Genomic DNA, 22,036 nt, shown 5'->3' on the forward strand with positions numbered 1-22,036 from the left:
TTATCTAACAAATATATAGAAAATAGATATATATGGGTGTATGTACATAAAATCTGATGAGGCAGCAGAAAAATTTAAAAGCACAACATGAAGTAAAACAAAAAACTAAAACACTATTACCATTTCTCACTAGCAAAGATGCTTAAGTAGCCCCTCCACAAACAGGTATTGTTGAATTCCATGGCTATGAAAATGTGAGGAAAAAGGCAAATATATAAAGAAATAAGTTGTGATTATAAATATTTTTAAAACAGAGTAAAAACATGTATAATCTTCCTTTAAAACTTACCTCTTTATACTAAAGCCCAAAGAGGTGACAAAATCAGGGAAGCTGAAGCCCTACTGGGCTCTAAAAGTGTAGAAAGACAAAGAGAACATTTTGAAAGCAGTAAATGAAAAAATGACTATTGACATATAAGGGGACTCCAATAAGATCAAATGACTTCTAATCAGAAACCAAAGAAGTCTGAATGTGGTAGGATGATATATTAAAAATCCTGAAAGAAAAATACTGTCAACTAAGAATTCTTTGTCCAACAAAACAGAGGCAAAATAAAGACATTTCAAGATAAACAAAGACTGAGTAATTTGTTGAGAGCACACATGCACCACAAAAAATAATAATAGTACTAAAGAAGTGTTTCAGGCTAAAATGAAATAAAAGCAGGTAGTAACTAAATTGTCACAAAGAAATAAAGAACATTAAAGGGGTAATTATATGGGTAAGATTAAAAGACATGAAAAAAAACTTTTCTCCCCTTTATCTCCCCTTGTTTTTAAAATAACTTAAAAAATGGTAAAACAGTGTAATTTGGCTTTTAACACATAAAAGATACATGACAATAATAGCACACAAGAGTAAAAATAAATGGAGTTAATCTGGATCAAAGATTCTATATTAGTGGTATTGAATTAGTATTAACATGAAGTAGTATGCAATAAGTTAAGATGCATACTGTAACTTTAAAAAATAACTCAGCAAAATACAGCAAAAAAAAATTTTAATATTGAAACACAAAACAAAGCAATAAAAAATGAACAAAATGGACATGTGACATATAGAAAACAAATATAAAAATGGCTAATGTAAATCATATCTATAATTACATTAACTGTAAGTGGGTAAATACACCAATCAAATGGCAAAGATTGTCAGACTGGAAAAACAAAATCCAACTATACAATGTCTATAAAAGACACATCAGGATCACACACACAGAATAGACTGAAAACAAAAATGCAGAACAAGATAAACTGTGTAAATAAAAACCATCAGAGAGCCACAGAGTAGTCTTAAAGAAAAAAACTTACGTAACTGAAGACAAACTAGACAATTCAACAGTAAAAATTTCACTATTCCAATCTCAGTAACTGACAATCCTGACAAAAAACCAGTGAGGATACAGAATATTTAAACAATATCATTAATCAATCAACATGATGCAACATCCAGCACTCCACCCAAACAACAGTAAAATACATATTAGTTTGAAGTGCACATAAAAAATTTTCCACAATAGAAAATATATTGGGCCATAAAGTAAGTACCAATAAGTTTAACAGGATTAGACTCATACAACATAGTTCTCTAACGACAAAAGACTTAAACTGGAAATCAACAAGAAAAAATAATTTAGGAAATTTACAAATATTTGGAAATTAAACAACACACTGCTAAATAACTGATGGTCAAAGAAGAAATAACAAGAAAAATAAGAAAATATTTTCAACTGTATAAAAATTAAAACACAAATTATTAGGGCAACTAAAGCAGTGCAGACAGGGATTTATAGCTTTAAATTCCATTCTAGGAAAGAAGAAAGATCTCAAAGCAATAACTTAAGCTTCCCTCTTAAGAAATGGGGAAAAGAAGAGCAAAGTAAGGAGAAAGGATATAATAAATATTAGACTAAAAATCAATAAAACAGAAATCAGAAACAACAGGGAAAAAATTAATAAAGCCAGGATGATTCTTAGAAAAGATCAACAAAACTGCCACAGTGATAGCTTGACTGACCAAGAGTAAAAAAGACACAAACTATCCAAGTAGGAAATGAAAGAAGTGACATCCCACCTGACCCTACAGAATTTCAACTTAGATGAAGTCAATCAATCCCAAGGAAGACTCAAATTACTAACAGGGAGACAGTGACAGAGGAAATGAGAGGGAAAGAAGAGGAGAGAGAGGGGAAGGAAAAACAAAAGAAAATGAAAATGTCTAAACAGACCATACAAAGTAAGGAAATTTAAAAGTACTCGAAAACCTTCCCATTTAAGAAAAACCAAAGCCAGACAGTCTCACTGGTGAAATCTATCAAATTTTAAAGAAGGAATACTACCAATTCATTACAAATTCCTCAAGAAAACAAAAAAGTAGGAAGTATTTTCCAACTTGTTCTATGAAGCCAATATTCCCTGACACCAAAACCAGGCAGTCATGTTGTAACATGAATGCAGCATTAAAAGTATTCTGTTAAGGATGTTAGATTAAAAGACTACATATTATACAATTCCTTGTACAGAAAAATGTGCCAAAAAATCAAAGACAACTCTATAAAGACAGAAAGCAGAGAAATGGTCTTAGAGTAGGAAGAAGAACTAACTGCAAACTGTCACAGGAATATTTCTGGGGTGATGAAGTACAGTAGTCCCCTACATATGAATGAGTTCTATTCTGAGAACAAAGTTAGCCTAGGTACACAACTTACACAATCAGCCATATAGTACTGTACTGTAATGGGTTTATCATAATTTTCACATACATAATACATAAAAAACAAACACAAGAAATAAAACATTTTTAATCTTACAATACACTACTTCGAAAAGTACACTAGTACAGTACAACAGGCGGCATACAAGGGCTAGCTAGCATCGAGTGAACAAGGCAAGCAGAGTCACTGGCTGGAGGAGAGATGGGGGTAGAAGATGTGAGAGCTGCAGGATCACTAGCGACAGGAGACAGAGGCAAGCTACAATTTCACTCTCACCTGACACCAATGGAATGCACGTTCACATTTGAAAGCTCTCAACTTGAAGGTTCCTATGTAGGGAATTAACTGTATTCTAAAACTGTATTATGGTTGTGTATCTCTTAAATATCACTAAAAATCATTAAATTATAAACTTAATACAAGTGGATTTTAATGTATGAAATTATTCTTCGATAATCCTGTTCCAGAAAAAAACTGATTCATTGAATAAATCAACAGTTTCTTGTTAGACCTATCAAAATAAAAGAGAATACTGGAAATTTTAAAAGAAATATTACTCTAACACTTACATGTATCGAAAGAATTTTGAGGAAATATTACAAACATCTTTATGCCAACAAATATGAAATGCTCAAATTTCTTGAAAACAACAACTTAAAAAAAAGAACATCTAATAGCATACATCTATTTATATAAATTTAGTTGACCAAAAACCTACATGCAAACAAAATTAGAGTACCAGATTGGTTTCGCTAGTGAACTCTATAAACATTTTTGGAAGAAACAACACCACCTTATTACAAACTCTTTCAAGTACATGGGAGGAGACCCCACTTTCAAATAAGACCAAGTGGGCTGACAAAACTGTTCCAGGCATTACTGGTAAAAATGTTACCAGTATTACCCTGATACCACAGACAAAGACATCTAAAGGCAAAGAACACTGTGGACCAATACTCCCTATAAATGCAGACATAAAAAATTCTTAATAAAAGTATTAGCAAATTAAATGTACATGTATCACAACTATGGAGAATGATGCAGAATATATCACAGTAACATAAAGCTAATTTAACATTTGAAAATTTAACTAAACATTAACAATATAATGTACTGTAATGAAGAAAAATCATATTCAACATAGTAAAAAAGCATCTGAAAAACATCAATATCCACTCAAAAATTTTCTAAAATTACTGTACACAAAAAATAAGATGAACTTTCCTCACTCTTATTGAAGGCATCCATGAAAATTCTACAACTAATATGATATATAATGTTCAAAGACTAAATGATTTTCCCTTTCAGTAGAGAATAAGGCACTGCAATACGGCAAGACAAAGGAAAAAAAGGCAGAAAGGAAGAAGTAAAACTGTCTCCACATGTACATGGCATGAATACCCCCCCAAAAAAAAACCCTAAAAGCAACTACTAAAAATAATAAGTAGTGCTTGCTTCAGCAGCACATATACTAAAATTGGAACGATACAGAGAAGATTAGCATGGCTCCTGTGCGAGAATGATATGCAAATTCGTGAAGTGTTCCATATTTTTGAATGTATGGGTATGAATGATCAAGTCCTTTGTGAATATTTCAACCAAGCAGGCAAATTCTTAATGTTCACATCATTAAATAAAACCTGATTCTTCTAAAAATAAGTAAATAAATAAATAAAATAAATAAAAATAATAAGTAGAATGAGCCAGAGCACAAGATATAAAAAGTTCACACTTGGAGTAAGCACAAGAAAAATGAAATTTTAAGTAACTATTTCCTTGAAATATTTCAATGCAAAGAAATAGAGGATAATTTATTTCAATGAAAAGAAATAAATTTATTTTATTTATCAATTTATTTATTTATAAAATAATTATCAAATAAATTTATTTATCAAATAAATAAATTTATATCAATGCAAAGAAATAAATCTATTTATTTATAAATTTACGTATTTATCAAATAAGTTTATTTATCAGTAAACTGGAATAAATTTATTTCAATTCAAAGAAATAAGAGGAAAACAATACAATGGGAAATACTAGAGATCTCTTCAAGAAAATTAGAGATACCAAGGGAACATTTCATGCAAAGATGGGCACAATAAAGGACAAAAACGGTATGGACTTAACAGTAGCAGAAGATATTAAGAAGAGGTGGCAAGAATACACAGAAGAACTATACAAAAAAGACCTTTATCACCCAGATAACCACAATGGTGTGATCACTCACCTAGAGCCAGATATCCTGGAATGTGAAGTCTTAGGAAGCCTTAGGGGCTTTAGGAAGCATCACTATGAACAAAGCTAGTGGAGGTGATGGAATTCCAGGTGAGCTATTTCAAATCCTAAAAGATGATGCTGTGAAAGTGTTGCATTCAATATACCAGCAAATTTGGAAAACTCAGCAGTGGCCACAGGACTGCAAAAGGCCAGTTTATATCCCAATCCCAAAGAAAGGCAATGCCAAAGAATGTTCAAACTACCATACAATTGCACTCATCTCACATGCTAGCAAAGTAATGCTCAAAATTCTCCAAGCCAGGCTTCAATGATACATGAACCGTGAACTTCCAGATGTTCAGGCTGGATTTAGAAAACAGAGGAACCAGAGATCAAATTGCCAACATATGATGGATCACAGAAAAAGCAAGAGAGTTCCAGAAAAATATCTACTTCTGCTTAATTGACTATGCCAAAGCCTTTGACTGTGTGGACCACAACAAGCTGTGGAAAATTCTTCAAGACAGGGGAATACGAGACCATCTTACCTGCCTCCTGCGAAATCTGTATGCAGGTCAAGAAGCAACAGCTAGAACTGGACATGGAACAATGGACTGGTTCCAAATTAGGAAAGGAGTACAGGGCTATATATTGTCACCCTGCTTATTTAGCTTCTATGCAGAGAGTACATCATGTGAAATGCTGGGCTGGGTGAAGCTCAAACTGGAATCAAGATTACCGGGGCAAGTATCAATAACCTCAGATATGCAGATGACACCACTGTCATGACAGAAAGTGAAAAGGAATCAAAGAGCCTCATGATGAAAGTGAAAGAGGAGAGTGAAAAAGTTGACTTAAAACTCAACATTCAAAAAAAGAAGATCATGGAATCCGGTCCCATCACTTCATGACAAACAGATGGAGAAACAATGAAAACAGTGACAGACTTTATTTTCTTGGGCTCTAAACTCACTGCAGACGATGACTACAGTCATGAAATTAAAAGACGCTTGCTCCTTGGAAAAAAAGCTATGACCAACTAGACAGCATATTAGAAAGCAGAGACATTACTTTGCCCACAAAGGTCCATCTAGTCAGAGCTATGGTTTTTCCAGTAGTCATATACACATGTGAGAGCTGGACCATAAAGAAGGCTGAGCATCAAAGAATTGGTGTTTTTGAACTGTGGTGTTGGAGAAGACTCTTGAAGAGTCCCTTGGACTGCAAGGAGACCAAGCCAGTCAATCCTAATGGAAAGTCATTAGAAGGACTGAATAGTCATTGGAATATTCATTGGAAGGACTGACGCTTAAGTTCCAATATTCTGACTGCCTGATGCGAAGAGCCAATTCACTGGAAAAGACCCTGTTGCTGGGAAAGACTGAAGGCAGGAGGAGAAGGGGATTACAGAGGACAAAATGGTTGGATGGCATCACTGACTCAATGGACATGAGTTTAAGCAAGTTCTGGAAGATGGTGAAGGACAGGGAAACCTGGCGTGCTTCAGTCCACAGGGGTGCAAAAAGTCGGACACAACTGAGCGACTGAGTAACAAATCAAGACTTGTTACTGAGTTACTGGAACTGAATAGAGAGAATAGAAGTAACATACAATCAAGTAAGTTTAAATAAAGGCACCAAATGTGCACAAGCAACCCAATGGAGAAAAGAAAGTATTTTCAACAAATAGTACTGGAAAAACTGTATGGTCATATGCAAAAACTGGACCCCATATGTACTTTACATCATACATAAAACTTAATCTAAGATGAATCAAGAATCTACCTATAAAATAAAAAACCATAAAGCTTACAAACACAAGAGTATTTTTTGACTTTAGGAAATTTAAAGGTTGATTACAGCTTCCCTGTAGCTCAGACAGTAAAGCGTCTGCCTACAATGCGGGAGACCTGGGTTCAATCCCTGGGTCGGGAAGATCCCCTGGAGAAGGAAATGGCAACCCACTCCAGTACTCTTGCCTAGAAAATCCCATGGACTGAGGAGCCTGGTAGGCTACAGTCCATGGGGTTGCAAAGAGGCGACACGACTGAGCGACTTCACTTCACTTCTATACTTACAGAAAATAGAAGGGTAATAACCTTAAAAGAAAAAAATCCATAAATGAGCCTTAATCTAAATCAAAACATTGGATCATCAAAACATACCATTAAGAAAACAAAAAAGTAGAGAATTCTCTGGCAGTCCAGAGAATTTGGGCCTTGCCAATGGCCCAGGTTCAATTCCTGGTCAAGGAACTAAGATCCCACAAAACGCATGACCCAAAAAAAAAAAAAATTTTTTTTTTTTTTTTTTTTAAAGAAAATGAAAAAGTAAGCTACAGACTCAGATACATTATTTGTAAAACAGATTATCTGACAAAAGACTTGTATGCAACATTTTAATTCTCAAGGAAATACAAATTAAGATTAAGATCACAATAACATACCATTAAACACCCACCAAAAGAGTTAAATTCAAAATGCTGACAAAATTAAGTAATGACAAAAAGTGGCGTAATCAAAACTCTCATACTACTGGTGTGAGTATAAAGCTGTGCAGCTGTTACAGAAAAAAATGATCAGTATTTTCTTCTAAAATTTAAATACATATACCATAAATAAAAAATTTCACTCGTATTCTGAACTAAGACTTTAAAACATGTGTTTACATCATCAGTAGAAAAGATGGAAAGCCCAGATATAAACCCACACACCTATGGTCAATTAATCTACAACAAAGGAAGCAAGAATATACAATGGAGAAAACAGTCTCTTCAATAAGAGGTGCTGGGAAAACTGAACAACTACAAGTAAAAGAATGTAGACCATTCTCTAACACCACATACAAAAACAAACTCAAAATGGATTAAAGGTCTAAATATAAGACCAGATACTATAAAACTTAGAGGAAAACATAGACAGAACACTCTTTGACATAAATCTCAGCACCTACCTCCTAGAGTAATGAAAATAAAAACAAAAATAAACCAATGGGACCTAATTAAATTTAAAGCTTTTGCACAGCAAGTGAAAGTTGCTCAGTTGTGTCCGACTCTTTACAACCCCATGGACTATACAGTCCACGGAATTCTCTGGGCCAGAATTCTCTAGGCCGGAATATTGGAGTGGGTAGCCTTTCCCTTCTCCAGGAGATCTTCCCAACCCAGGGATCGAACCCAGGTCTCCCACATTGCAGGTGGATTCTTTACCAGATGAGCCACAAAGGTAGTCCTTTGCACAGCAAATGAAACCATAAACAAAATGAAAAGACAACCCACAGAATGGGAGATAGTATTCGCGAATGAAGTGACCAAACAAGGAATTAAATCTCCAAAATAAACAAAGGGCCCATGCAGCTCAACATCAATAAAACAACCCAATCAAAAAATAGGCAAAAGATCTAACTAGACATTTCTCCAAAGAAAACATACAGATGGCCAAGAGGCACATGAATGGCCGGTCAGAATGGCCATCACCAAAAGGCCAAGAATAATAAATACTGGAGAGGGTGTGGAGAAAAGGGACCCCTGCCACAGTATTGGTTGGAAAGTGAATTGGTCGGAAAGTGAATTGGTCGGAAAGTGAATTGGTCAAAGCTATGGTTTTTCCAGCAGTCATGTACAGATGTGAGAGCTGGACTGTAAGAAGGCTGAACATTGAAGAATTGATGCTTTTAAATTGTGGTGCTGGAGAACACTGTTGAGAGTCCCTTGGACTGCAAGGAGATGAAACCAGTCAATCCCAGAGAAAATCAACCCGGAATATTCACTGGAAGGACTGATGCTGAAGTTCCAATACTTTGGCCACCTAATGCAAAGCACTGACTCATTAGAAAAGACTCTGATGCTGGGAAAGATTGAAGGCAAAAGGAGAAGGGGGCAGCAGAAGTTGAGATAGTTAGGTAGCATCACCGACTCAATGGACATTAATTAAGCAAGCTGAGCCTGGCGTGCTGCAATCCATTGGGTCGCAGAGAGTCAAACACAACTTAGTGACTGAACAACAATGACAAAATAGTACAACCATTGTGGAGAATAATATGAAAGTTTCTTAAAAAACTAAAACTACCAGAAGATCCAATAATGCCATTTCTGGGCATATATCCGGAAAATACTATAATTTGAAGAGATACCTGCACCCCGTGTTCACTGCAGCACTATTTACAATAGGTACGTTATAGAAGCAACCTTAATGCCCATCAACAGAGGAATGGATAAAGAAGATGTGATATATTTACACAATGGAATAATAACCATACAAATGAGTGAAATAATGCCATTTGCAGCATGTGTGCGTGCATGCTCGCTCAGTCATTCAGTTGTTTTAGACTCTTTGTGACCCTGTGGACTGTAGCCACCAGGATTCTCCCATGGACAGAGGATATGGTCTCCCATGGAATACTGGAGTGGGTTGCCATTTCCTACTTCAGGGGATCTTCCCAACTCAGGGATTGAACCCACATCTCCTGCACTGATGGGTGGATTCTTTACCACTGAGCCACCTGAGAAGCCAAAGTAAGCCAGACAGAGAAAGACAAATATCATATGATGTCATTCATACATGGACTCTAAAAAAAAAAACGATAGAAGCAAACATTTACAAAACAAATAGATTCACAGACTTTGAAAACAAACTTACAGTTACCCAAGGGGAAGGGGGGGATAAATTAGGAGTTTGGGATTAACATATACACATTACTATTTCATATATGGATAGATATATATAAAATAGATAATCAACAAGGACCTACTATATAGCACAGGGAACTCTACTCAGTATTCTGTAATAAGTTATATGGGATAAGAATCTGAGAAAGATATATGTATATATCTTTGGATAGATATATATATATACACATATATATGGATATATGTATACATATACCTGAATAATTCAGCCGTATACCTGAAACTAACACAGCACTGTAAATGAATTATACTCTAAAATAGTCAAATTTTAAAAAGTAAAAAAATTAATAAAACATTTTTACAAAAATAACATATAAGAAAGTTCATAGAAGCTTTAAACAGTCAAAAACTACAAAAAGCTCAGGTAGTTGTCAACAACAGAACCATAAAACTGGTATATTCAAATGAACAGAATACTATATAGCAAAAAAACGAATTTCTGATATACAAAATAACATGAATAAATCTCAAAATATTATGCTGCTACTTCAGCATATGACCATTTTACTGTAAGAGGACTAGAAAGACCATTCCCCACATTAAGCAACTAAAAAACAAGAAATTATAAGAATCAATGGTTTTCAGAAATTAGAAACTGAGTATCAGTCAGTACAGGATCCTGATCTCCAAGGAAAAGGAAATGAAGAGGTATCTGTATTGCTCTGGTGTACTACACAGAGGCAATTTCCAGGCCATGATGTGTGGAAGGGGAACTCAAACAAAGCTTGTGAGTCAAGGAAACTGGCGGCACATTCAGGGCTGTCAAGGTAGCTATAATGTAAAGGTTAGATTACCAGAAAAGAAAATGCTGCACACAGAGAGAAAACTCTAAAGCAGGAGTTGCAAACATTTTCCGTAAAGGGTAGATAAATTTTTTAGGTTTTGCAGGCTACTTAACTCTGCCATTAAAACATGAAAGCAGACAAAGACAATACATAAATGAATGAGTATGGCTATGTTCCAATATAACTTTAGTTACGGTAACAGGTGGTAGGTGGAACTTGGCCTGTGAGCTGTAAATCTGCCCACCTCTGCTCTAGAGATCTACAGAATGATGTCCTTAACTTATGCCTGGGTGATGTGCACATGAGTGTGATTACTCAAGCTGAAGCTCCAATACTTTGGCCACCTGATGCGAAGAGTCAGCTCACTGGAAAAGACTCCGATGCTAGGAAAGGTTGAGGACAGGAAGAGACGGGGACAACACAGGATGAGATGGTTGGATAGCATCACTGACTCAATGGACATGATTTGGAGCAAACTCCAGGAGATAGTGAGGGACAGGGAAGCTTGGCGTTCTGCAGTCCATGGGGTCACAAAGAGTTGGATACAACTTAGCAACTGAACTACAACAAATAAAATAACTGGAAAGAAATAGCTCAAAAGAATTCCCAAAACTCATATGACCAGAACAGTTTGAAGTCTCAATAAACAAGGGAAAAAGCCTCTCAATACATGGAACATCACATATAGAGCCCTCAAAACGGTACAACTTCAGAGTAGAGCTAAATTAGTCTAACATTTAAATCTCTTCTGATAGACCCTAGCAATGCTTAAAAGAAATTCATGCAAAGATCTAACAGATTACAGGTAACTTAACTACACCCCCAAAGTCTGAAAATATTTAATGAAATGTCATAAATTACCAGGTATTCAAAAACAAGGCAGAAATATATAACCCATACCAAGAGGGGAAAAAACTGTCAACAGAAGCAGATAGAGAAATGACAGGATGGAATTATCAGACAAGGACATTAAAACTAAGTTCTTAAGAAGTGAATAAATTAATGCTTACAGAGGTTAAGAGATCTGTCCAAGGTCATACAGTTAATATGTATATAGTAGAGAAGTCACAATTCAAGCCCTTTATAATAATATCAGAACAAACCTTTTAAAATAATTCTAAAATAATAAAATTCAAATTTATAATTTTCATTTTATAAAAATATTTATATTCATTTTATAAAAATATTTAATTAGGTCACTTTAAGGGACTCACTATAGTATTATCTTAAGTTGTAAGAATCTACATTTCCTTTAAAATGATTGTATTAACCAAACTTCTATTTAACATATAACTCTTCACAGATTTCTATAATTAAAATTAGAACACACCACAATTTTATTGAAATAACACAAAATACCTGGAGACATTTAAATGCTAAGAGAAAGTAATCACCTCATATCTAATTATAAGACATAATCAATTATCTATGAGTTTCATAAATGCATAAGAATTGCTAAGATTATTTTTAATGTTAATTTGGCTTACATTTCAAAACACATTTATAGACAAAATCATTAACTCTAATATTACTTGCATTTTCACATGACTTCTTTGGTTTCTACACTTTGATTTGCCAGAAAAGTGGAAATTATATGTTAAGAATAGATTTAGTACTATTTAGTCATTTTATTTTTTGTTTTTCAAGGAAGCTGGTAATGTGTTTAAGCTATCCAGCACAATTGCAGCTAGAACATAACTGACTACTCAGCAAAATTTTTATTTTATTTCTGATACAACTGGATATCAATTTTCTATAACAAATGTTAACAATGAGTTCAATCTTTAAATGAGTTCAAATAATAAGCAATCTGTGATGAAAACAACTAATTCTATTTGTTGAAATCAGAATAGCGAATTTATATCACAAATGAGCTCCCTTCTGGCTTACCCACAAATAATATAAAATAAAAATTTTAAATATCAAGGTTAAAATACTCAAACTGCCTTTAACTCTGACAACAAATCATGCTCCTCTATATTGCCCCCCACCAATTAATAACAAAGGAGCAAAAGCTATACTTAAAAACAATTCTTAGGTTGTCCTTGTGACTCAGTTTGTTTCCCATTTGTATGCAAAAGTGTAGCAAACTGCAGAACACCATCATGTCTAAAGAAAAGCCAGATTCCCAGCCTTAGATTCTGGTTTCTAAATTTACAACATGACAGAGGTGTCTTTCTTCGCTTCCAAAAGACTGAGACTTAGTACTTAAATCTGTAGATATGCTGTATGGATATTTAATGATACAAGCTGGTAATAAATGGGAAGGAAAAACTATTACTTTGAGATCTCTTCATTGCCTCAAACAGGAATGATGTAATAATGGTAACCACATCTACTCTTTAGGGGAAAATATAGTTACAATTATTTGTAGAATAAAAAAGAAACAGAGGTACTAAAATTATATTGTTGGAATTTGAACCAATTAGCTTAAAATAACTAGCAAAGGACTGAGAAAGTTACAATTCCTACTTCAGGAGTGCAAAGAACTATCTCCACAGAGAAGACAAAATATATACAAATTAAAGTTTCTCCTATTCATATGTAAAACAGTGATTAAGTGGAACTCTCTTAGATATTCAAGTTACAAATTATATGTAAATAATTCTTCTAATACTCTACCCCAACATTTTCCACTCACTGAGAATTTAAATTCTAGGAAATAAAATTCAAAAAATTCAACCACTCTGTGTACACTCCTTACCAAAACATATTCAACCTCAACTCTACATATTTCAATACATAATAATTAAATCCTCATTTCATACTAATTATTTTATGCCAATTTTTAACCCTTCATATTTCTCTAGGTTTAGTAAATAAATAAATCCTGTCTTCTCGGTCACATGGCAAAGGCTTTATTTCCAAAAACCTTAATCACATTTATACATCTTCCTTGGACGCTCTCCAAGTTCAGCAAATCTGACTTCGTCTGCTGTACTGTGTTTGACTTTTCTTTAAGTACAGCAGCTCAGAAAAAGAAAAGGTCATCGCTCTGGCTCCCATCCCTTAGGTTGCCCTCCACACAATCAGTCCGCTACTAGAAGCAATAGTTGAAATCCTAGCTATCCTCAAATGAGAAAGAATTTATGTTTTGTATTTTGAGCATTTTCATTAATTAAACAAGGTAGAAACAGAAGGAGTTTCAGTGCCATCTTTTACAGGTGATCCAACCTCTCTGAGACTCAGTTTGCAGATCTGCAAAAACAAGTATCATCTATCTCATGGAGATATAAAAACAAAAACATGCTACCTTTTATTAAAAGAAAACTATCACAAGTCACAAAGTCTTAAGCAATGTTGGGATCCTTGCCAACGTCTGTTCAATGAAATCAATCCCTGGGATACAGGTGCTCAATAAATATTACTTTCACCCTGCATTTTAGAAATGATTCTACCAAACAGTGCAAACTCTTAACTTCATAAACATTTAGATTTTCATCTATATTACATATCAATCTCCACATTCAGTAATATAATCAATCCACATAAAAACTGTCATTTTAAATTTTCACCATACCCTTGAACCAAATGCCAAATTTTGCTAAATAATAAACAGGAGCAATAAGTATTCCATCACATAAGTTATTTTAATCTCAAAAAGCATTAAAGTAATTGGATCACCTCCCTCCCACCATACAAAAAAAAGAAAAAAACCAATTTCAGATGGATAATACAAAATTAAACAATAGAGTTCAAAACAAACCCTTAAAAGAGTGGAAAGACAATACAAAGTGACAAAAGTTATTTAAAATACATGACTAACAGATCCACAACATAAAAAGAACTTAGACATATGAGCAAGAAACGTGAATAAGTATTTCGCAAAATAGGATAGTCAATGCTCAATCTCATTAGTGATCAGTGAAATAAAGTATAGATAAAATTACAAAGCAGTAATAAATACTCACCAGAATGGTTACAGTGGAAAAAACAGAAAGGCACAAGTGTTGGTAGAAGTACAATTGGTAAAAGCCACTTTGGAAAATGTTTTGGCAGTATCTCCTAAAATTAACATACATAATCACCATAACCAAGTAATTCTACTCTTAGGTGAATAGCCACCAAGAAATGTCTGCACATGTGCACCAGAAAATATATATAAAAATGTTAGCATAATATATAATACTGAAACTCAAAACAACCTAAAGATCCATCAACAGTAGAATGGATATAGTATAGTCCTCCTATGGAACATTACCCAGCAATGAAAAGTTGGGGGGGGGGGGGGTGGCGGGAAACCTACATCTATATGCAGAAACATGGGTGAATCTCACAAATATAAGATGGACAGGCAAAACATTAATCAGGATAAGGCATACATGCTTAGATGTTAAAGTTATTTAAAAGAGCTAGATAGGGACTGCCATAGAAGACAAGAGTGCCTATTTTGGGGAAAAAGAGTGGGATGCAGGCTAGATGTAAGAAGTCATGAGGGGGACTTCGAGAGCATTGAGAATATTTTTTTCTTTTAGCTATGTGATGGTTACACAGGTATTCACTTTGTGACAATTCACTAAGCTATATGGTTTGATTCTGTGCACTTCTGTATATTTGCATTACATTTCACCAAACAAAAGGTTGTAAAAAAGAGAGGAAGGGAAGAAGAAAGAAAATAATAACAAGGTCACAACACTATCTGGAAAGATATCTAATATATTAAGCTAAATACTAAGGTCAAATGAAATATAATCACACAAAAAGGTGCTCAACAACATTAGTCATCAGGGAAATGCAAATTAAAAACCATAATGAGATACCACTATACACCTGTTCAGAATGCCTAAAATACTAAAATTCTTAATGCTGAGGATGCAGAGCAACTGGAATACTCAGTGTTGATAGGAATGCAAACTGGTACAGGCACTTTAAAAAATAGTTTGGAAATTTTTTACAAAGCTAAATATATCTTTCTCATATATAAATCATCAATCTCATTCTTAGTAGTATTTACCCACAACAAATTAAAACTTACCTACACAACTGTAAGCAAATGCTTAAACAGCCTTGTTGATAATCATAACCAAGGAAACAACCACATGAAAGAATTTTGAGGAGTGATGGAACCGCTCTACATTATGATTTTATGATCGCTATACTGTCCTGCATCTGGCAAGATCCTATATATCACAAAGAATGACCTTTGTTGTATGTAAATTTAAAAAATAAATTGTAAAAAATTGTAGAACACACTACTATGGTCAAAGCAATGCCACAGATTTCCAGGATATCAATATGCCAAATTTATCATAAAATTCCCCAAAATTCAAGAAGCCTAAAAATATGTATTACTTAAATTATACAATGTAAAGAGATTGTAATTCACTTAGACATTTAAACTATAATAACAACAAAAAGCATTACTTGTAAAATGACTGTTGCACTTGGTTTAGCATTTTATATACATATTTTAATCATCCAAATCATATAAATCTACAATTATCTCAACTTTAACATTTTACCCATAGATACACATCTAGTGAATGATGAAGCTGGTATTTAATCCCACTGTATCCTAGTCTTTCGAAGCCCATTTTCTTTCCTCTACACTTTCTTCTTAGTTCAAAAGCTTTGGTAATTCCTTAATGAGTAGTGTGTTCCTTTACATTATGTAAAGATCTGCTCATACTTCCTACATTTGTAAGCTTAAAATAGACCATGAATATTTTCTATTTTTCAGGTGCCCACATAACCACAATTATACAAAACAAAGTTAAAATATACAGCTTCTGTCCTCAAGGTGTTTATAAATCTAATTAGCTGGCAAACATATGACAAACAAAGTAGGCAATTTTAAAACTCAAAAACAATAGCTGAGTAGTAGAACCATGGTTAGTTAGTGTCAGTACCTTATAATAACAAAATAATTCTAATTGCTTCCTCCCATCCCTTGTATCATCACTGTCATTCATTTCACTTATATATAAGGACATGTGTGAATAAGTATACATGTGTATATACACATATACACACATAAGCAAACATAGTCAAACAGTGTTGCTATTATTTTAAACTGTTATCTGTTAGAGCAATTAAGCACAAGAAAAATAAAAGTTTTATTTTATCTTCATTCATTTCTTCTGCAATGCTTTTTCTTCTGGATTTCTCATCTATAGCACCTTCCTAGCCTCTAAAGAACCTCTTTTAACACTTCTTGCAAAAATTATCCACTGGCAAAAAATTATGTTTTTCTCTGATGATCTTTATTTCTCCTTTACTTTTTTTTTTTCATTTATTAGTTTGAGGCTAATTACTTTACAATATTGTAGTGGCTTTTGCCATACATTGACATGAATATTTCTCCTTTACTTTTAAAGTATAATTTTTACACAGTACATTATTCTAGGCTCGTGGCTTTTTTCTCTCAATACCTTAAATATTTCATTCCACTCTCTTCTTATTTGTATGGTTTCTGAGGAAAAGCCAGATATAATTCTTATCTTTGCTCCTCTATAGGAGGAGCTTCCTCAGGATTTTTTTGTTTCTTTATCTTCAATTTTCTGTCATTTGAAAATATTATCCCTATGTACAGGGACTTTTTTTGCCATTTATCCTACTTGATGTTCTCTGAGCTCTCTGGGTCTTTGGTTTGGTATCTGACATTCATTCAGGAAAATTCTCAGTTGTTACGGTTTCAAATATTTCTTCTGTTCCTTTCTCTCTTCTCTGGTACTGCCAGAATGCTTGTGTTGTACCTTTTGTCGTCATCCCACAGTCCTTGCAATATTCTGTTCTGGGCTTTTATTCCCCCCAGGCTTTTTCTCTTTGGTTTCCAGTTTTCAAGAATTCTACTGATATATCCTCTTGCTCAAAGACTCTTTCCTCATGCATGTCCAATCTATTAATAAGCCATCAAAAGCACTCTTCACTTCTGTCAGTGTTTGTATTTCTTTTTTCTCTAGCATTTCTTTTCAGTTCTTTCTTAGAATTTCCATTTCTCTGCTTATATTGCCCACCTGTTCTTGCACGTTATCTACTTTATCCATTAGCACTCTTAGCATATTAATCACAGTTAACTGTTTCAAATTCCCAGTCTGATAATTCCAACTCCCCCGTCATATCTAATTCTCATGCTTGCTCTGTCTCTTCCAACTGCATCTTCTGCCTTTATTTTTTGCAAGTATATCTTGCAATTTTTTTTTTCCTTGACAGCCAGACATGACACACTGGGTAAAACAAACTGTTGTAAACAGGTATTTAGTAATGTAAGGTGTCAGTGAAAAAAGCTGGCTTAAAACTCAACATTCAGAAAACTAAGATCATTGCATCTGGTCCCATCACTTCATGGCAAATAGATGGGGAAACAGTGGAAACAGTGACAGACTTTATGTTGGGGGGCTCCAAAATCACTGCAGATGGTGACTGCAGCCATGAAATTAAAAGACGCTTGCTCCTTGGAAGAAAAGCTATAACAAACCTAGCCAGCATATTAAAAAGCAGAGACATTACTTTGTCAACAAAGGTCCATCTAGTCAAGGCTATAGTTTTTCCAGTAGTCATTAATGGACATAAGAGTTGGACCATAAAGAAAGTTGACTGCTGAAGAACTGATGCTTTTGAACTGTGGTGTTGGAGAAGACTCTTGACAGTCCCTTGGACTGCAAGGAGATCCAACCAGTTCATCCTAAAGGAAATCAGTCCTGAATATTCATTGGAAGGACTGATGCTGAAGCTGAAACTCCAATACTTCAGCCACCAGATGCAAAGAACGCACTCACTGGAAAAGACCCTGCTGCTGGGAAAGATTGAAAGCGGGAAGAGAAGGGGGCGAGAGAGGATAAAATGGTTGGATGACATCACCAACTCAATGGACCTGAGTTTGAGCAAGCTCCAGGAGTTGGTGATGGACAGGGAAGCCTGGCATGCTGCAGTCCATGAGGTCGCAAAGAGTTGGACACGACTGAGTGACTGAACTGAACTGACGGTATCAGGGATGATAGAACAATTTATAGTCCTAGTCCTATAGTAAGGTCTCAGTCTTTTAGAAAGCCTGTGTTTCTGGCCTGTGAACTTCACACACACTTCTCAATCTCCCTGCCACCAGGTGGGGCAGGATGGTTAGAGCGAACTGAAGTTGTATATTTCCCTTCTTCAACATTTAAGACTGGAGCAGTTATAGTTGGGTATTTCCCTTCACCCACATCAGTTAAGCTCTGATAAAACTCAGTTAGACTCTGGTAAAATAGTTTATCCTAGAGGGCAAATCTTGTTAGGAAGAACAGAATGCTCTGGCACATCTTAAAATGGTTCCCCTTTTTTCCTTCATCTATCAAAAGCAAGAGGGGATTTTTCTGATATACACTGAGAGATTCTGGTTGAGACACAACAGGTAAGACACAAAAAGTGTGGGGCCTCTGATGATTCATTTCCCCTGGAGTTTTTAACTCTTAAGAGTTGCCCATACTGAGCCTCCAGTAATTTGTGAGCCAATTCAGGTTTCCCTACACCAGCACTGGTTCCCAGCAAGGCTGCTGTTCTAGTGAGCCGTGATTCACTGTAGTCTCTACTGGTCTCTCCAATTTTAAGGGCAGTGGCTTGCTGTGTGACCTCTCTGTACTAAAAAACTTGGTGATTTTTCAGTGGATTTTAAGTTTTATTTGTTGTCAGGTTGGAATGGCAATTTCCAAGCTTCTCACATGCCATACCAGAAACCAGAAGTCTGCATTTTAAGAAATGTTTTTCTATACCACAAGCTTAAAAACTTACACAGGATAATAAAACACATGCAAACTCAATATTATATAGAACAAAACTGTGTTGCATACTCTGTAAATTATTATTTTTCACTTTCTTCTTATACTGCACATATTTTTATTTCTAGTCATGTAGCCTAGATCAGACACATCTTAAATAGTTGAATCTTCCAGTTTATCTGTAAAAGTCAATATAAAGTTAAAAAGTGTAATATTTGACATATATCTTCCCAATAAACAATAAAATTAGAGCTTACCATTTTGATGCCTGTGGAAAACGTCCCTGGTTTTATAGGTTTAGGTTTCTCAATCTGCATTTCCAATTGGGTAGATCTATCTTTATGCTGAGCCAAAAGCAGAGCAACGGGGAGATCAGAACTCTCCTGTAAGAGAAGTTAAAGTGCAATGTGAAAGTTAAAAAGAAAAAACTAAAGAGCAACCAGTCTTTTATTTTAAATTATGCCTTTCCATAAGCACTTGATGTCAACCTAAATATTCACTTTATGGAGAACACTTTACAAAAGACTTTAACATTCCATAATAAGAAAAGGCTGTTTTAGACTCATAAATCAAAATAACCTACAAAAATGGATTTTTATAGAATCCACATTAAAGACAATATAATAGGGTCTTATTTCATCTAGTGAAACCAACCATATATTTATTAAAATAAAAAAAATTAGAAGCTAATCACAAAGAGAGTAGTACAAAGTACTATAACCTAGATCAGATGTTTATCTAAGACACATTCTTTTAACCAGTGAATTCAGACTAGCTTGAAATTGTTTCCCATTAGATTTCACCTGAGGCCGTTTGGAAATGATCCTTGTTCTGTTTTTTGTACAATGGAATGATTGTTAAGTACAACCAAAAGTACATTTATTTTCTCCTTTATTACTTATTTTTATAAATTAAGTCTAAATTTTTTAATTTGCAAAATAATAGTAAACATTTTTAATATATTGATACTAAAACAGGGCCACTATCTACACAAATCTGCATACACACATATTAATAACATCATCAAATAACTAACTTTTATATGTAAACTGCTATTTATCCTATTTAAAATGAAGTCTTCTTACATGTTTAAAGTGCTACACAGCTAAGATCTAAACTAAACGTATCCAAGTCATTTTCCCTTTTGAGATGTCAGTGAAATAAGAACACAGAAACACATGCAGAAGGAAACCAGGAAGGAAGGAGATCATACACAAACATACACAAAGAGACACACTGCTCTCTATATCAGTAAACAGAAAGAAAGGTGCAAATATATTTCTATCTCCTATACCAAGGTGACCTATGAAAATAAAGTCATCAAATGGTCTAACAGATTTTTAAAATAGTAACTACCCAGAATTTAATCCTGAAAAAACTATGTTGTTAAACATTTTATAATATAAAAGTGAAGAACCTTTTATATACTCTATAAAAGTATAGAACCTCATTTTCTTTCCAAATCCAACAACTTAATATTTTGGGGCACAAATATGGCTAATGGATATATTTAAAAGACTTGTTTAAAGGTTACAGTACAGAAGAAATTCAAATAACAAGCCAATTATTTCAACAGCATCATCCTAAAATAAATCTGTTTTTCAAAACTTTGCAACAGAAGTGGTTTGCAAAAGCAAATGTTTTAAAGATGAAAACTTTCAAAGGAAATGGAAAAACACAAATTTTATTTATAATGCACAACTTTTAGTAAGCAGCAAAATTCTTAAGACTTGGTTTTAGCAATAATGAAGGAGAATGAATAAAATTCTAGAATATACTTGAATACCTCTCATATTCTACAACAAAGCATTAGTAATACATTAATCATAGTATTGGGACTTTCCTGGTGGCTTGGGAAGTATGGCATTACTGTGAATTCCTGCAGCTATTCAAGATTTCCATTAGGAATTTTGTAATAAAATGTTTACTTAAAGGACATTTTAAAAGGGCAGTGGCCCAAAGTATCTTTTAAAATCTCTTACTATCTTTTCATATGTAAAAACTAACAGAAGAAAAATAAATTTTCTTGGCTAAAAAGCTAAATCATTGCTTCCTAATTAATACTGTAAGTGAATTCAAATTCCATACCTAGTACTTACTCTAAAAAGTAAAAGTTCTTACATAAAAGTAAAATAATATGTGCACTTCAAAAAAAGCTGCTAATCAATACTATGCCTGTTTTAATCCTGGTTTCACTTTCCTATAAAAGAACCAGAATATTAAAATGTATTGGTAAAAGAACTGAAATTTAATAAAAATAAGTATTCTAGAAATCTAAAACTAATTTTGATACAAAGGCAATACAATTTACTTCAAATCTGCTATACTCTACGTTAGCAATCAAAACTTTGGAGTCTGAAAATCTTATAAATGTTAAGAAAGAAATAAGTAGGAGCTCGCACATCAACAAAATCTATAGAGTAAAATAAATTATGGGAAATATACATGCTTTTAGGAATACACAGAATGCAGATTCAGCCTTTCAAGTTATTTGGTTGGCCAAAAAGTTCATTTGGGCTCTCCCACAGTATCTTATGGAAAAACCCAAATGAACTTTTTGGCCAACCCAATATTTCATTCTTAGCTTTCCATTTTTACCCTGAAAGGTTCCCTAAGCTATTTAATAGCCTGAAGGTACAATGCTCAATATTTAAAGAAATTTTAATTAAGACTACCTGTAATACTCATTAAAAGCTTTATAATGACCATTTTGAAAGATTATTTTAACTGACTTTGAGCAAGCCATCTGGCAAACAATATTCTAATAAAAATAAGCTACTGCATTTGACAGTATTAGCCCTAGCAAAATTTAAGACATAATATGAAGAGAATTTTCTAACAGGAATATAAAAAGATTTAATAAGTCAGGACCTATTTAAAAATCTTTTTTCAAATAGCTTTTAGAAAAAAAAATCCTGAATTTACAGTTAGGATTAAA

At 33.9% G+C, this 22,036-nt stretch overlaps 1 protein-coding gene and 1 non-coding gene across 8 annotated transcripts in view; one reads left to right on the plus strand and one right to left on the minus strand.

Annotated features, from left to right (window-relative positions):
- MNAT1 (MNAT1 component of CDK activating kinase) overlaps positions 1-22,036 on the minus strand; it is a 199,053-nt gene that overhangs the window by 107,666 nt on the left and 69,351 nt on the right. For 3 of the 7 annotated variants that reach the window (XR_006344084.1, XR_006344085.1, XM_043920674.1), the window contains exons 6-7: positions 19,356-19,481; positions 14,317-14,410 (exon numbers count right to left, since the gene is read on the minus strand). Coding sequence is in view for 5 of the 7 variants with exons in the window: in XM_043920674.1 (XP_043776609.1) it covers positions 14,317-14,410; positions 19,356-19,481 (220 nt within the window). In the remaining 2 variants the exon portion in view is untranslated. Of the gene's footprint in view, positions 1-278; positions 350-2,957; positions 3,044-14,316; positions 14,411-19,355; positions 19,482-22,036 lie in introns of those variants that run through there. The other 4 variants (XM_043920671.1, XM_043920670.1, XM_043920673.1 and 1 more) reach the window with 3 other exon arrangements.
- LOC122705972 lies at positions 4,162-4,268 on the plus strand. Its single transcript, XR_006344241.1, has one exon. It is a non-coding gene; the product is annotated as a U6 spliceosomal RNA (small nuclear RNA).

This window comes from Cervus elaphus, chromosome 12 (assembly GCF_910594005.1).
Source record: "Cervus elaphus chromosome 12, mCerEla1.1, whole genome shotgun sequence".
In the NCBI taxonomy this organism is placed as follows: Eukaryota; Metazoa; Chordata; class Mammalia; order Artiodactyla; family Cervidae; genus Cervus; species Cervus elaphus.